General features: G+C 44.3%; 1 protein-coding gene across 2 annotated transcripts in view; it reads right to left on the reverse strand.

The window, feature by feature from the left end:
* Positions 1–15,785, reverse strand: part of HBS1 (translation elongation factor EF-1alpha (GTPase) HBS1) — a 46,202-nt gene that overhangs the window by 13,144 nt on the left and 17,273 nt on the right. For both annotated transcript variants that reach the window (XM_050175633.3, XM_055068921.2), the window contains 7 exons: positions 14,747–14,878; positions 12,538–12,648; positions 10,202–10,314; positions 8,150–8,266; positions 6,614–6,850; positions 2,492–2,665; positions 925–1,010 (listed from right to left, as the gene is read on the reverse strand). In XM_050175633.3, the coding sequence (XP_050031590.2) occupies positions 925–1,010; positions 2,492–2,665; positions 6,614–6,850; positions 8,150–8,266; positions 10,202–10,314; positions 12,538–12,648; positions 14,747–14,878 (970 nt within the window). The remainder of the gene's footprint in view (positions 1–924; positions 1,011–2,491; positions 2,666–6,613; positions 6,851–8,149; positions 8,267–10,201; positions 10,315–12,537; positions 12,649–14,746; positions 14,879–15,785) is intronic.

The raw sequence follows: 15,785 nt of genomic DNA on the forward strand, positions 1-15,785 counted from the left end.
CAATTGCATTTTTCACTCTATGAGATAACCCTTGCCAACCATTTCATGATCCTAAATGACACCAGGCAATACTAAAGGGACACTATGGACTGAGTCACCTTAAACTAGTGGAGCTTTCTAAGTTTTTTCAAAACTCTCTTTGCATTCCTTCCAGGCACGTTAAACCACAGCAGTCGTTTGATCCACTATGAAAAACAATTAAAAGCGTCACATCATCAGAAGGAGTGATGAATTCGGCGCAGCGGTGCATAGATGAGCGAATCGAGCTCACTCGTGAATCACGGAAGCAAGACGGCTTGCTCTGAGTGAACCAGATGCATTTTCTGGAATTTCATGTTACTGTGGCACCAGTCTTCCTAAGTTCGCTCTTGTATCGCTGTCATATCACCTTCAAAATTGTGCTGAAGAAGAACAGGCAGGTTACTTTAGACCAATTCTTCAATTTTGAATACTTAAAAAAAAAGAAAGGCTAGGACAGAGGATGAAGTTCTGCAAAATATGGTCTTCTGGCTCATCTAGCTGAGGGTAGCTGACTCAGACTGAAGTGTTTTTGCGGAGTATTTATAAATATGGAGATAGGTGTAAACGCAAGTTGAACTCAAACTACTAGTTCGAAAAAAAAAACAAAAAAAAACAAGCTAATGTAAATAGTTTCCCTGCCTCCGTCCACTGTCACCCCCTTCTGGATTTCAAACAGCCTCCTTCCTTGGTAAATATAGTATTGCCATTTTTTTTCTGATATGTTGCACTATCTTGCTTCCTTGCACGATTAATCAAGTTCAGGGGACAAATCAATAGGTTTCCCATAGGGAGCCTATTCTTGTTCCCTGTAGGACATGTCCCACAGAACAAACCAGCTCAAAAAACGAATTTAAGTCCATTCTGCGAGGCACCACTGTATTGGTGCAACACTTTTTAACCTACCTTGATCATGTCGACCCCGGCCAGAGTCAATGCCACTTGGTCTCCAGCAAAGGCCTGAGTTACCGGTAATTCATCGATGGTGATACCTGCACAGTTACCATGTGTGAGTTTGTCACTGCAGACAGTGGTGCACTGCCGGCTTCACTAGCAGCACAACACACTCTTTTCGGTCACCGTGCATTCATTTGTGTATGTGACTTGTTCTTGCCAGTTTTGTCAAGTGGTGATGGCAAGGAAAAGAATAACCACGAGCACTCAGCTGCAGGTAAACTGAACTGTGCGCTTACCCAATGTGACTTACTTTCACTTGAGTGTGCTGCGTATTGCTACAAAGAACCACCACAGCTACGCACAACTGACGTGTCTCGACATGCCATGCTGCATCGGCAACGGTGAGGGAATGGTTTTCAATGTAATGCCTGCAGTCAATAATTAACTTGTACATGTGCTCTGAGCTGGCAATTTAATTCTCTTTAAAAGCAAAAACACAATATGGCTGACTGTATGTCAAATTGGGAATTAACTGCTCTCTGATTACAAGGACTCACTAGAATATATGCTACACCTTAAATTTTTTTCAAAGGAGTATGCAACGCCTTCAACTGAAATTCTGTAAATCTGACACATTTGTTGACAGCCCATCATAATTCGTTACAGATGGAGATATACAGCACCATACAGCACACACACCTATTGCACATTTGTGCAAGTACACATCTTCCAGGACTTAAAAATCAGATTCATATGCACAGCACTTTCTTTCTGGACTTAAACATCAGCCTTACTGATTGATTGATTGACTGATTGATTGAATTTAACACCCCAAAGCAATACCGGTGCTATGAAAGACGCCATAGTGGAGGGCTATGAATTAATTTCAAGCACCAGAGGGCTCCTTTAGCTCATCAGTGATCAGGCTCGAAATCACACACGAGTAAAAGCCATGGAAGCAGCGTTTTGGTCTGAGGGTGACCAGCTGACAATTAGAGCGAGTAGGCCTATCAAATTGGTCTGTGCACTTACTGAACAGAAAGGGTTAAGCTCGCACCGTAGGCAGAAAGCACAGAACTATATTTGCGCAAGTCTAAATTGCGTGCGTCACGCAGTCAAGGTCACACTTGACAACATCGCAATGATAGACAGTACACGTTGGGCTGTGTGATAGGTCAACGCGAAACTTCAAGTAGGCTGAACAACAACACTGATCACAAGTCTGCAAACAAATGAAAAATTTTCTTCACTGCTGGCATTGTAAAATACACTGAACAACTGGCATTCTTGCGTGCAAATATCTAAATAATGGCACTTCGCAAAAAAGAATCTACTGATTTCAAAGATGAAGCTGTTTCCAACTTAGCAAAGGACCTTTCTTTTTCTTTTTGAGATTTGTCAACTTCTAGTTATGTTATCAAGGTTTTACGCAAATCCCACAACTATTCAAGCTATTCACTTTGAATTGATTTGACAGTATTACCAGATGCTTCGACTTAACTTCCAACCAAGAAATTTACATTTGCACAAGCTTATGAAATTGTAAACACTGTATGAAAGGAAGACGGCAACTTGCCCTTTACAGTTCCCTGCTCGGCTGCTGGCATCACAAGGACTTTGTCACCATTGGCCGCACAGCCTGCGTCTATCCGACCGGACACACAAAAGCCAGAGCCCTGGCCCTTGAAGACATCGCTGACACATAGCCGGAACGGCTTCGACACGGGCCGCTCAGGTGGCTTGAAGCTATCTGCAACAACAGTACAGCTGTCGTTGATACGTTTGACATGACACACCAATCACGTTTGAAACCACAGCTCAAATCCTGCCTCAAAGTCAAATACTGTCACAACACAAAGCAATGTGCGATCTGCAAGAAACAAAAATCGAATCGCAATGGCCTGAGGTACATCAGGTAACGCTCACAACAATGATATTGCAACACAACATTATTTGAACGATTCCGTTGCAGCGGCCACTGCAGTGCCTGCCCGCATGTCATTCCCAGGTTGCACACATTGGCAGTGACTTGCTGAGCAAAACGCAATGGTTCACAAAGCTAGAAGTTTTGGAAGCAAAGTTATCCCATGCGACTCATAGCAGGACTATGCAGCATCAGCTGGAGTGACAACACGCTTGTCGTAAACACAAGGCAGCACCTCTCGCCTATCATTGTTTTCGTTAGCTTTCCATTACAGGAGGAATAGCTGGGCACTCATGACGATCTCGGTTATTTATGTTTGCTGCCGAAACAAGGACGGCAACTGTGGATGAAACTGTGACTGAGGCTGCTGACTGTATCACAGGAAGCAACTTGATACTTGATACAACAATGATGCACTAGTTGATGGATTAGTGCGAGGTCGAGGAAGCCCCTTCTATCTGCTTTGGCTCCCATCTGAATTTGCTCTTCAGCCCGACAACACACAGTTCACAAGGCCATTGATGTCTATGGAGATAAGCACGGCACATCCTACCAGCCCAGTCCTTGCAGTAGCCTAACAATGGGCAGTAGCCTGCCCATTGTTAACCCTTTGATGGTCTGAGACAAAATATATACGGTGCTGCGAACAAGTCCCAAATGGTTTTTGCCGTGTATTTACTGTGAGGCCTGTATGTTTGAAAGACACGCCAACTTTCTGTTGCCCAGCAAGTGCTGCCACTCTGTGTGGATACAAGGGGCCTTTATTTATTTATTTTTTTTTTCGCTCTATAGACTCTTGGTTGTCACTCCGCAGTGTTTTTACGCTGGCGTTTCAACGACCACTCACGCATGCACACCGCAGTTAGTTTTCATTTTGTCTCGCGAGCTGTTTACGTTCGTTGCGCTTGCAAAAACTGATGTCTATCTGGTTTCTAATCTCTCAAATGGTCTCTGCTAGATGCTTGTCCATCTGTTGCTCACAGGGGTGCGACTGCACCTCTTCACACCTCTTCACCGGTATATACAAACAATGCCACCATATAAGAATGATCTTTAATAAAACTTCGGTTTGGGCTAGTTGGTACATGGTATTTCGAGGGTGAAAAATTCAGCGCAAAACCCAGGACAACCCACAAAGAAGAGACGAGACAAGCACTGACGATTACAGCGCCAGTGCTTGTCTTGTTTCTTCTTTGTGGGTTGTTCTGGGTTTTGCGCTGAATCTTTCAGCCTCAATATACAAACGATGCTGCAATACCTGCATTCTTTTTTCTCGAGACTCGCGAAAACTGACTGCCCCTCGGTCATTGGCGATGGGACAAAGGATTACTGCAGGTTTTTGATTTGTTTGTTTTTTCTGACATGCACACAACCATCGAGTTTTCTTGCGTGCGCTTACACACACAGTATGGTTATCTTATGGGTGTGCACACTGGTTGCTCTGCTGGAAGTGAGTGGAGATGCAATTCCTTCTATGCAGACTACTGCCAAAGTGCCGAATCGGGATATACTTATTTCAGTGAATCTACATTTTCATTCTTCTTATAAGTATTTATGCATGCCCATGCATCTGTATTCATGAACAGGCAATGTATGTTTACCTACAGAAGATATTTTGTCACTTTATGGCCACTCTAAAAAATTGCGGTACATATTTTTCGAAGTAGGTCAGTCTGAAGATTTTAAATCTGCAATTTCGGCCCTAGGGAAGAGGGGGGTCGCAGCTGGCAAAAAAAAATTAAAATTTGACCTCGAAGGGATTAAAGGCCCCTGCAACAACATCTTTGAGGCTCGCGAGGCAAGGACCTGAACAATTCAGAGCTCCATGATGGGAGGAAAACCCAAAGGGCAATCATGGGGAGGCCAATTGGGGCACACCCCAACGACATGTGCTCGCACGTGTGGCTTCACCCTTGGAGAAGAGGCAAAGTTCAGACAGGCACAATTTGCACAGGTACTAATACTACAGGCATCAGATGATACGCGAACAGCGGAGCACGTGGCCGAAGTATAACTGAAAGTATGGTGCGCGCTGCCGAGTCATCATCATTGACAGGTGCGCACATCCGGTTTGATCGCACTGCACGACGTTGCTCCCACTATTCTGCAATATATTTTCGCTTCTATTTTGGTTCTCTCTTACTTGAAATGAAAGTGAGGGAGAGTCTCGTTTCCAGGGCCAAGGAGGCAGCCCAAGCCGGAATCCTCCCACCTAGGGTAAACCGGGACCTGACTCGTATTGCCGTTTCAGAATTTAAAAGTGAAAAACCTAAGATAGCAGAAGCTGAAAATATCGTAGTACAGTAAACTCTCACTTGTACGAACATCAATTTAATGAATATTTCATAAAAACGAACTTTTAGAAAAACCCCAGCGGGTTTCCTATGCCTTCTATGCCAAAACCTTTCAGTTAAACTAATTTCTGAATAGCAAATACATTATTTCAGTTGAACGAACTTGAGGCTCCTGGTGGACAGTAACAATGGCTACAATTAGAAACTGCTGGCACAAATACGGCCTTTCGCCCCTGCGCGGTGAAAGCGAGCAAGAGGAACAGAGCGACGAGATGATCGACCCCGGGATGTGGACATAGGTCTGTCGCCAGCTGGATGTTGACAGCAACACTTCGTTTGAAGACTATGTACAGTGACAGGGAGCTCGTTACCTGCGCTGAACTATTTCCAGTATTCTAACTGTTTCCAGCGTTCGTCCTGAAGAAGAGTGCGACGAGAGAAAGATGCAGTGGCACAGGCAAATTCAGATACTGTAACTCTAGCTGAGGCCTTGGAAAGTTGCAAGACTTCGTGTCTCAGCAACAGGCTGAGCCAGAGGAAGTGCACAAAAACACAGGACTCCAGAGAGCTGTGTTACTTCTTGCACTTTACGAGCACCACGGAAATGAAAATTAGAGCTTTTTTTTTTTTTCTCGTAATGAGATCGACAGCAACGTAACTGTTATGAACTTTGTATATATTGATGTACACACTCCATAAATTGCATTTCACGCTTCTGACTTGTTGTCCGATGTGCTCTATGCTGTCCCATACTCTAGTGAATACTCAGTTTAGTGAACTTTCAGTTAAATGAGCTATGTTACATCCTTGGGTCCCTTGAAGTTCACTCAAGTGAGAGTTCACTGTGTAAGACGAGTAACAGTGCGGCAAAACCGGAAGAGCAAATCTATCTTAATGATGAGTGCACTAACTGTAGCACACACACCGCTGTTCGTGTTTCGTTTGACACCAACAGCACATCCAGTTTCGCCGCACTGTGCAATAATACTCGCCCCGTACTGCAATATTCTAGCTTCTGTTTTTCTTTGATTAGTATTCTTTTCTCGCTCTCAAACAAAAAGAGGACCAGCACAGAAACGAAAAGGAGGAGCATCATCGCGCAGTGCGGTCAAACCGGATGTGCGCGCCTGTGAACGGTGATGACTGGACGGTTCGCACCATGCTTTGGCCATGCACTTCGCTGTTAACGTTTCATTTGACACCGACGGTACACGTACAGTAGAGGTGAAGTTTGTGCAAGTACTAGCTATTTTCGCTATGTTCCCACCAGTGTGATGGGGGTTGAGCTTGGCAAATTACCATCAACCCGTGCAAGTTGGTGATCCCATGCTGGAGGGCACCTCAATACTAACACACCACAGCTACGAGTCGAAGCCACTGACGTGCTCAGAAGAACAGCACGGCCACTTAACTACTGCAGAAAGTGTGGTACAATGAACCAAGCAATCGAAAACCATATATCAGAACAATGGAAACGTACCGATAACATCAACGAGGCAGGGTCCCGTGTACCACTTGGTGAGTGGTGAACCGGACTCGGGCTTGGTGGTCAGATTCTCGCCCGTCAGGCCGCTGCAAGGCACAAAGGTGAAGTCGGACTCCCGATAGCCAGCCTGGCGAAGGAAGGTGCGCAGCTTGGCTGTGATTTCGTTGTACCGCCCCTCGTCCCAGGACACGTTGTCCAGCTTGTTGATGGCCACCGCAAGCTGCGACACACCTGAAAAAAAAAGAGAGAGAGACAAAGATTGTTTTTTAGTGAGACGAGCAGCGTTTAGCTGGTGCACATTCACCTAATTTCCACTACGTGGGGATATGGATAACAATAGAGAAAGGCCCTAGCAGGTGGGTGGAAGGGTGAAAAGAAAGAATAGAAGAGATACAGATCTTGCGACCTTGTCGAGAGTATAAATGTTCTACAGGTGATGAAGCAAGGCTTGCAGTACAGGGCGTGTAATCTCGGCACTTATTATGAGGAAAACATTATGGTGAGTAGGGAAGAGAGACACACAGTGTGAAGAGCAAGGCACAAAAACAAGGCACAAGAACAAGAGCTTAAGAGCCTTGCACTGTCTTTTTTAAAGGTATGCTGGGGAACCCGCATCCTGCTTTAACAACAAAGGGCCTCAGTTGAGCTTTTTTGCATTCAAAAGCTATTAGATTTGGTCATAATCTCCGAGTTTTGCAGTGAAGGAGAGACGTGCTCATGGAAAGAGAGACAGGTATGTGTAGCCTGGACAATTATACCAGCCCACACATCCTTTTTTGTGCACCCTTCCTTTTGTTAGCATTCCAGACACATGCTGATGAGGATGATTATGCGCAATCAAGAGAGGTGTGCTTATGCCTGACTCGCAGTAACTTTCAAGCGTGAGGCTCGACCCTTGCATATGCATGCGGTTTGCCTTGGCTTCATTGCCTGTTGGCCCCATGCGAACATGGTTACACTGCATTTCATACATAGTGAGCAACACTACGAAGGATGGAGAGACTTCTCTTACTGCTCGCATTTGCTACCAAAAAATAGTGCTCCACGCAAGAAAGAAAGGTACAGCTGTGCACCATGATTTTCAATGCAACACAAAGTTCCATACTTCTTTTGTGTGTAGCAAAAAAAAAAAGAATGCTGTAATTATTACATGGAAGGCGTTGCACAGCTGAACTTATTCACCGCCGAAGAAGCGGAATGACACACTTCGGCGACCAGTGGCCACAAAGCTCCGCTTCTTCTCGCAGCCAAAACATAGTATGTAGCGTGGTGAAAGCATAAAAGTGCACAAATAATGCGCAATTTGACATGAACTTTAGTTCACAAGTTTAGTTGTAATATACAAAGTAGTTATATTCCGTAGACAGCATTGCAAATCAAAGCCAACTGCACTGCGAAAGGGTTGAAGCGAGACTTCCACAATCGAACTACTTGTTTGCCCAACTTCCACAGTGTCGCCTACCAAGTGCGGAACGAAGCATGGTAAGAATTGAGCAGCTCGGTTCCCCGGACTTCTCGTTCAATGCTTACCTAGAGACCGCACGAGCAAGGTGTGCTCCCTTGTCTGCCCTCCCGTCTCGAAACCAGTTTCGAATTCACCCCGTGTAGCATCGACCACTAGGATGGCCACGTCCGCTTGGGCAGCACCTGCAAAGCCAGCATGAATGTGAATTTTCCAAAATTACAGCAAACATGCAGTAAAAAAGAGATCTCGCAGGTTTTAACAAGAGCATGCCAGGGAGAGAACAAAAGAAGATGGACACGACACAAGTGCTAACCCTGCAAGTACAGTAAAACTTCGTTAAACCGTACCTGCTTAAACAGTAGTTTCGTTTTAAAAGTAGTAAAGTCACATCCCCGACTCAGCGGCCATTGAACATAATGTGTTTTGTATCAGCATAAACCGTACCAGCTTATTGCGTATGTATCGATTAACATGTAGTGTTTCCACTTTTCGTCGTGCAAACACGGCGTTGTGTCGTCTCCATTGGGCGGCCTGGAAGAGCAACAAGCCTCAGAGGTCAGAACAACAGCCTCCAAGCGCCCTGTGCATTTGTGCGTGAAGCCACATCAACATAAACATCATTTCAGCGCTGTGCCAGACAGCATTGTGGCATCGTGCAAGCAAGGACTCGCGTCATGCTGAAGCCCAGATAAAGAAGACACCGGGTGCTCAACATAGAAGAAAAATTAGACTTTGCTCATGCTATCGAACGTGACACGAAGAAGTCGGCACTGGCACGCGACATGGGTTTACTGTTGAATACGGTGTGTGGCATTTGGAATGCGAAGTTGCTCAGCAACACTGCTGCGACTGCAAAGAGATGTCGGCTACGAGGTTCGACTTTTTGCCATCGTTGCCTCTGTTGTTGCCGAAGAGTCGCCTAGCGACAGTGATAAGGTTGACACAGAAATTGACAGCACGGGCGATTCAGGCCCGACAGTGGCAGAAGTGGTCAGCCTCATGAATGCAGTCGTCGCGACGAGAACAGCACCCCGCAATGAAAAGGTGCCTCCCGACTTCTGCAACGCTACCGCGCCTGTGCACAAAGAATATACAACGCCAATGATGAATCTACCATGCGAGTGTTTGCCAAGAAGAGGGGGCTGGCTGAAAAGCTGGCTCGCATCTTCAGTAAGTTTGAGGCCGCTGTCGTCGCTGCTGGGCCACCACGGCATCACACGAAAATAACACTTTTGTCGCGCGAAGTGAATAAATACGTACTCCATGTATTTTCCACTTTCATCGCACTCTCTGTGAGTTCCGTTTTTGACAGGTAAGTGGGCGATCTCATGCTATTTCGGTTAAACAGTACTACCGTTTAGTGCGTATTTTTTCCGAGCTTCAGCCAACTACGTTTTAACGAGGTTTCACTGTACGAACCAACAAGCCAACTTGTTAGACCTGCAAGTATTATGTATGAAATAACTAGCCCAGAAATGAATTCTGTTAAGAAAGATCTCACGGCATGTGAGCTGACAGTCTGGCTGCTGGAGGTTTAGCCCTTTCTCATCCGAATTTGAACACTGAAGTGAGAAATTCATATTTCGTGCATTAGAATGACAAAAGGCAGGCAGCAAACATTTAGAAAAAATTTCCAATGCAGTTTATCACAATGTATCGACAACTTTTCTCGTAAACTGCCAACAAATCAAGACATTAGAGGTTCTGAATGGTTCTTTTACCTTCTTATTTAACAATCATAGCGGTGTGACGTGTTGTCACAAAATATTTGAAGGCCATGTTTGCGCCACCAAAGGCAACTGGCATGCCTTGGGGAGCATGCTCCAGAAATAGTGCACAGAGGCCCAACCTACGACGCAACATGCAGACACTCACAAAATATCAGGGAGATGCATGTTTATCTGAAGCACCAGGTGGACAAGTTATGCAATTATATTTACTGACGCCCAGATTTCCAAGTTTAGCATCGGTGCTTGTTTTTCTCCATGTCAGATATTTGTCGCCGAGAGCTACGATTAATGCAGAAATCATTGCAACAGAATGTGTTGGGAAAACATATAAACTTGCAAGAGAAGTCCTATGCCAAGAGCAGTAATAACTTGGAAGACAAGACATACCTGTGATCATGTTTGGGATGAAGTCCCGATGGCCCGGTGCGTCTAAGAGGACAATGCTTCTGTTGGGTGTCTCAAACTTCGCCTGAGCCACGTCCATGGTGATCCCACGATTCCTGGAACAGAGCAGATGAAGAACGGAGCGCCAGGGCCTGGTTTGCTGCCAGACCAGACTCCAAAAAAGTGGCAACAAGTCCAGTACAGCATGCAGTACCATCATTTTCCGATGACCATGTACACAAAGAGTACAAAGAAAGAGAGAGATTTAAAAAAATTCAATTATGGGGTTTTACGTGCCAAAACCACTTTCTGATTATGAGGCACGCCGTAGTAGGGGAATCCGGAAATTTCGACCACCTGGGGTTCTTTAATGTGCACCTAAATCTAAGTACACAAGTGTTTTCGCAATTCACCCCCATCAAAATGCGGCCGCCGTGGCTGTGATTCGATCCCGTAAACCAACACCATAGCCACTGAGCAACCATGGCGGGTGAAAGGGCCAGATGGAGAGAGAAAAGTAAGCAAGGTAACCAAATGTACCCTTTCATTTCTTAGCCTTGTTGTAATGTTTCTTGAATTGTATACCAAGAACAAGCTTAAAATGCATTACGCTAAATAATATTTCTCTCCAAAACAGAATGTATGCATTCTTAAAGTGAGCTCAGCCTCTGCACGTTATAGGAATAGTCGTGAACAAGAAAATTCGGGTGGACGTGTGCTTCTACATCCTACAAAAGCTCTGCAATGTGTCGTTTTATATGTGGCCAACTATCACATTTCAGAGGGTTCCTTAGAGGGTCCCTCCCTAAGCCCTCCGAGAAATTTTTGTTATACACTGGAAATTGTAAAGCTCCATCCTAGGAAAGGTTCTGCCACAAGCATTTTTCAATTAGGTTTATATTTGAGGTTAGAGAAATCGTAATGTTAAACCACCACACTGCCAGGAGGTGAGCTTCCCTGCCAATAAAGATACTCCTCCCTTTGCCTCGAGTAGCACTCTCAAACAACATTCCTTTCCCGCCTTCTCGCATACCGGAGCAGAATAACAGTGTCGTAATGACATCAAGAGGCTTGCCTCTCTCTTTGTTTCTCTTCTCTCTCTCTCTTTGCTGCACGGCACTCTCTTTTCTTGTCTTCTACATTGGATAATTCATCGCAGTTGCAGTGTCGTCGATAAAGCATACTTGCGTGGCCCAGTTCCTCATCAGCTATCAGCAAGGAACGATGCACTTAGCTGCAGCAGCTGTCGCTACCCGCATGGTTTTCAGTTACTTGAAGCTTAAGTGCAGAGCGATAAACCATTCATTATTCTTGTTGCTACTGGGTTCAGTGTTCACATGCCATACTCAGCGACATTGCAGGCAATGTGCCTGACCTGTGGAGGCGTTTATGTGCGTCACTTTGACTTGGCTCCCTCAAGACGAAGGACACCCAGGAATTTGTTTGAAATTAGAGCTGCCTTCAGGCCGTGGAGCGGTTTGATACATTGAAGGCACAATCGCCGGTGCACAATATAGGCACTGCACTTGTCCGTTTGAAATGCTCAAACCTGGTGAGGGGCTATTTAAGCATTGAAGAGCATAATGAAAAAAATATAATAATAATAATAATAACTGATTGACACAAGCGAGCACTAAACAGTGAACTGTTCAGGTTTAGTAAACCTGCAAACACGAAGAAACCACTTACTCGGGCCTGTCTGGGCAATACCAGAAGGCACTGTCCAAAGTTGCATCACAATTAAAGAACTGTGTGGTCCAGTGAACGAGTTGTTCCTATAGCACACACACACCTTCCTTTTCAGTGTGTTTGAATGTATGTGTGTTTCTAGCTTGCTTGGTTTACACTCCTGACAATGAAGTGCCAAGTAATTTATGACGACCACTCCTGCGGATTGCCGTTTGTGCAGTGAAATCCAACAGTATTGCTTCATTTGCAAGTAGGTAATTCATACTGCTCAGAGATCTGCCAAAATACACAGATAATGAACAACATACATATGGATGCATAAATTTATTACCACTTCTATGTTCATATCATACAAATTCTTTAGTGCATGAAGAGTTATAAATTGGACATATTATAAAGTGGGACACTCATAACTTTCATAGGAATTGTAAATGGGGTCCTTTTATAAGTACATCATCACAATGCCATGTTATGCTCATTACGCATCTTTGTCCTAGGGCAACCGAGTTAGAGATGCAACCTTTCTATTTTAATTTGTTCAAAAGTGAGAAATAATGTTGGCAATAAATATGATGTTGTAAGGTTATTTTTCTCGAACATTAACATTTAATTCAATTGAGAAATTTCCTTATTAAAGCTCCCCTACTTACCTCTCTTCTGACGTCTCGTCCAATACCCACGCATACATAAACGAAGCCTTTCCCAGCTTTTTGGACTCCTGCTCATACTTGTGCATCTGCTTCTTCTGTACACAGCCAAGCCTGAAGGTGAAACGAGCACAGCAGGTCTCATTGAAACACATCGAGATGTGCTTGAAATGTTAGCAGTTTCACAAGTGCAAAACAAGCAAAGGACGACAAATGACTCCGCATGTAATGCTGTGCAAGCTGAGTTTCGCATTTATAAAATATGCAGATCACATGCAGGGCAAAAATCAGTGTTACGCAAAGCATTTCACAGTTAGCTGGCCATATGCAGCGTCGTTATGGCTTTTGCAAAGTGTCAACCGGATGACACAATGTGTCCATGTAAGGCGAGCAACTGCTAGTGTGAGGTGAGCACATGTGTCATGAAAGTGACATGATGATGGCATGATGACAAGAATTGCTCAACGATAATGGCATGACAACGATGGTGATGGCTGTGGCATGACAACAATGGCATGAGGGCAGTGAGACGTAGATGATGATGACAGTCATGTGGCGACATCAACAAGACTATGGCGTGATGGCAACCAATCTTGAAAGTGGTACACTGGGAAATTTTGTGAGATGAGCAGCTAAACGAAAAGTGCAGGTTGAGTAAAACAATGCTTCGCATTAAAACTAGCTGCAAAGTGAAAGGAGTATGACTCCGTTAGACAAAAAACCTTTGCAGGCACATACAATGAAGTGGAGAGGGCTTGTCTTGTCTTGTTCCAGGACCCAAGAAATTTAACGAGCCATGATTCATTCTAGTTGCTACAGATGACAAGACTAGTCAAAGGATGTGTTTATTGCTGTTGCAAAAAAACAGCCTCCTCTAGATGATTGCAGGCATATTTAAGCAAGCTAGCTTTTGATTTTAGCTCCACACAAATCAAATGCAGGTGTAGTGTTGCCTGTGTGCCTCCTTAACTTTATCTATCTTCACTTCTCACCTGCTTAAGAGGACATTTCAGACACGCTTTTTAACAAGGCACATCCAAAACGTCTTCAAAGATCAAGGATCCAAGAACAAGATCAATGTATCAGGTGTTGCTGGAGTAGTGGTGGAGTTGGAACAGGATTACTATAAATGGGGCTGGAGATTACAAAGAGATGCAAGTCTGAATTATACTCGCGAACGAATTTCTGCGGCAATTAAGGTTAAAAACTGGAGAGGTGCATTTCAAATGTGACAGTGCTCCTGAATATAGTCCCACAGTCTAATTTTGTTTGTTTAAGCTGGTGAGTAAAAAACAAGCATTCATACGAACTGCAGCATTCCCAATAAAATGAGACATAAAATACACCACTCACTGTCAAATTTTATTCTTACTTTTTCTTTCTTTATTTATTTATTTTACTTCCACTTTGCATTTCCACATTTTAGCAAATGCGAAACCTTCGTGAATAGCAAGCTAAGCTGACTCCGTATCTGCTCCAAGGAAGAAAAAAACGAAACCATCGTCAAATGCTGCCATACTACTTGGCCCAGTAACACATGTGTAGAAGCTTTGCCTCTGGAGCTTTCCCTGCCTTGTCAAAAGTGCGGGCCTTGGAGAAGTAATTACAGTACAAACCCGCCAGCCTAAATATGCAAAAATACCACCACTAAAGACAAGAAATACTACTGAGTTTTTGTGAAAAACACTAAAAGTTGTTTCATTAGTCAAGACACACACAGTTTACTAAAAATAATTACCTGACTTTGACCTCCAGGGATGCTTTTTTTATATTCGTACCTATATCCGTATCAAAAAATGATTTGCATCACAGAAAAATGGAAACATTCATGATGTTTATTCGTGAACTATCCTTGTAATGGCGACCAAAATTTCCCAGGCCATTTTAATGATCTAATGGTCTTGCTAATCAAGCGGGTCTAAAAGGGAGGCTCTGAAAAATCCCTCTATGATTAAATTGTATTCTGTTCAGATCAGTTCAGATTTAAATAAGACGCAAATGAAAAGTTGCGAAATTATTGGCGTCAATGCGACAATTGTAAGCAAACTCTTGGAATCGGGCATTTTACGATAAAATTGTAAATGTTGGCAGATAATGCAGTAGCTCTTTGTACGCTGCAAGTTCCTTCCAACTAGAGTGCGGCGTGCTCCACAGTGCAGGCAGAAAAACGAGAGCAGCGACTCTTACCAGCAATGACCCCAACTTGACTTACCTGTACAGGAGGTGGCCCATAAGTGTGCTCTTGCCAGCATCCACATGTCCAATAACCACCAAATTCAGGAGAGACTTGGTCGATCCCCTCTCCTTGGCATATTCTGCAGCCACGTCCTTGGGTGGCTTGGACCTGCGCACAGCATGCTTGTCATCAGCATGGAGGCAGGCCAAACGCCAAGATGAGACCAAACCAGGGCAGCAAAAGAAAGAACCCTAGGCAAACCATTCCCCGGACCACCCTTTGTTTTCTTGGCAGGCACGAAAAAGATTATGGTGTAATCGCTAGAAATAATTTGAAAACAAATAAAAACTGCCTCTCTCTCTAAATTTGAATTTCACTCGTCATTTGGTCCAGTGTAAGAGAATGAGGGCACAGAAAGCAAGACGACACAAACGACAATGTGTTTATCATCTCGCTTCCTACTGCTACACCGCTTGTGCTGTCCTTGACCATAAATTCAACTCGGCTTGCCCGATTTTCTGTTTTCAACTAAATTCTGCTCTATTCTCTTGCTGCTACTCAAGTCACATCCCTAGAGCTGGGCATAATTTTCATCCCCCCTTTCCTCTCAAATACACTACCAACAGACCACCTTCTGGTTTACATCATAAGAGTCCAGACCATGTTTTGGCTTTGTGCACAGTTCATAGCCACAGAAAGTTCTTATTGTGACAGCAATTACATGGATGCTTGAGGCGCATTCCCACCATATGCTGCCTCGCTATAACCAGTGCATGCACAGCCCTTGCGGGCGAAATGTCACGAAGTGCATTAGGCTGCAAAAAATGACGAAGCGAAGTGGATGCATCGTCGAAACTCTACTCAATTGGATCGGTGGCGGAGCAGATACAGCGTTCTCTCTTCTGCTGCTGGCACAAGCATTGTGCGCACATGCACTGTAAGCACATTAGTGTTCCTGCTGAGTACGCTCTGGTCTGCACGAGTAGTAAACACCAAGCTAACATTATGTAATATTTCACTGGGAGCTGACCAATGCGGACAGTTTCCTGTTGGTCGCCATCAAGGTGTGATGCCT

This window comes from Dermacentor andersoni, chromosome 9, assembly GCF_023375885.2.
Source record: "Dermacentor andersoni chromosome 9, qqDerAnde1_hic_scaffold, whole genome shotgun sequence".
NCBI lineage: Eukaryota > Metazoa > Arthropoda > Arachnida > Ixodida > Ixodidae > Dermacentor > Dermacentor andersoni.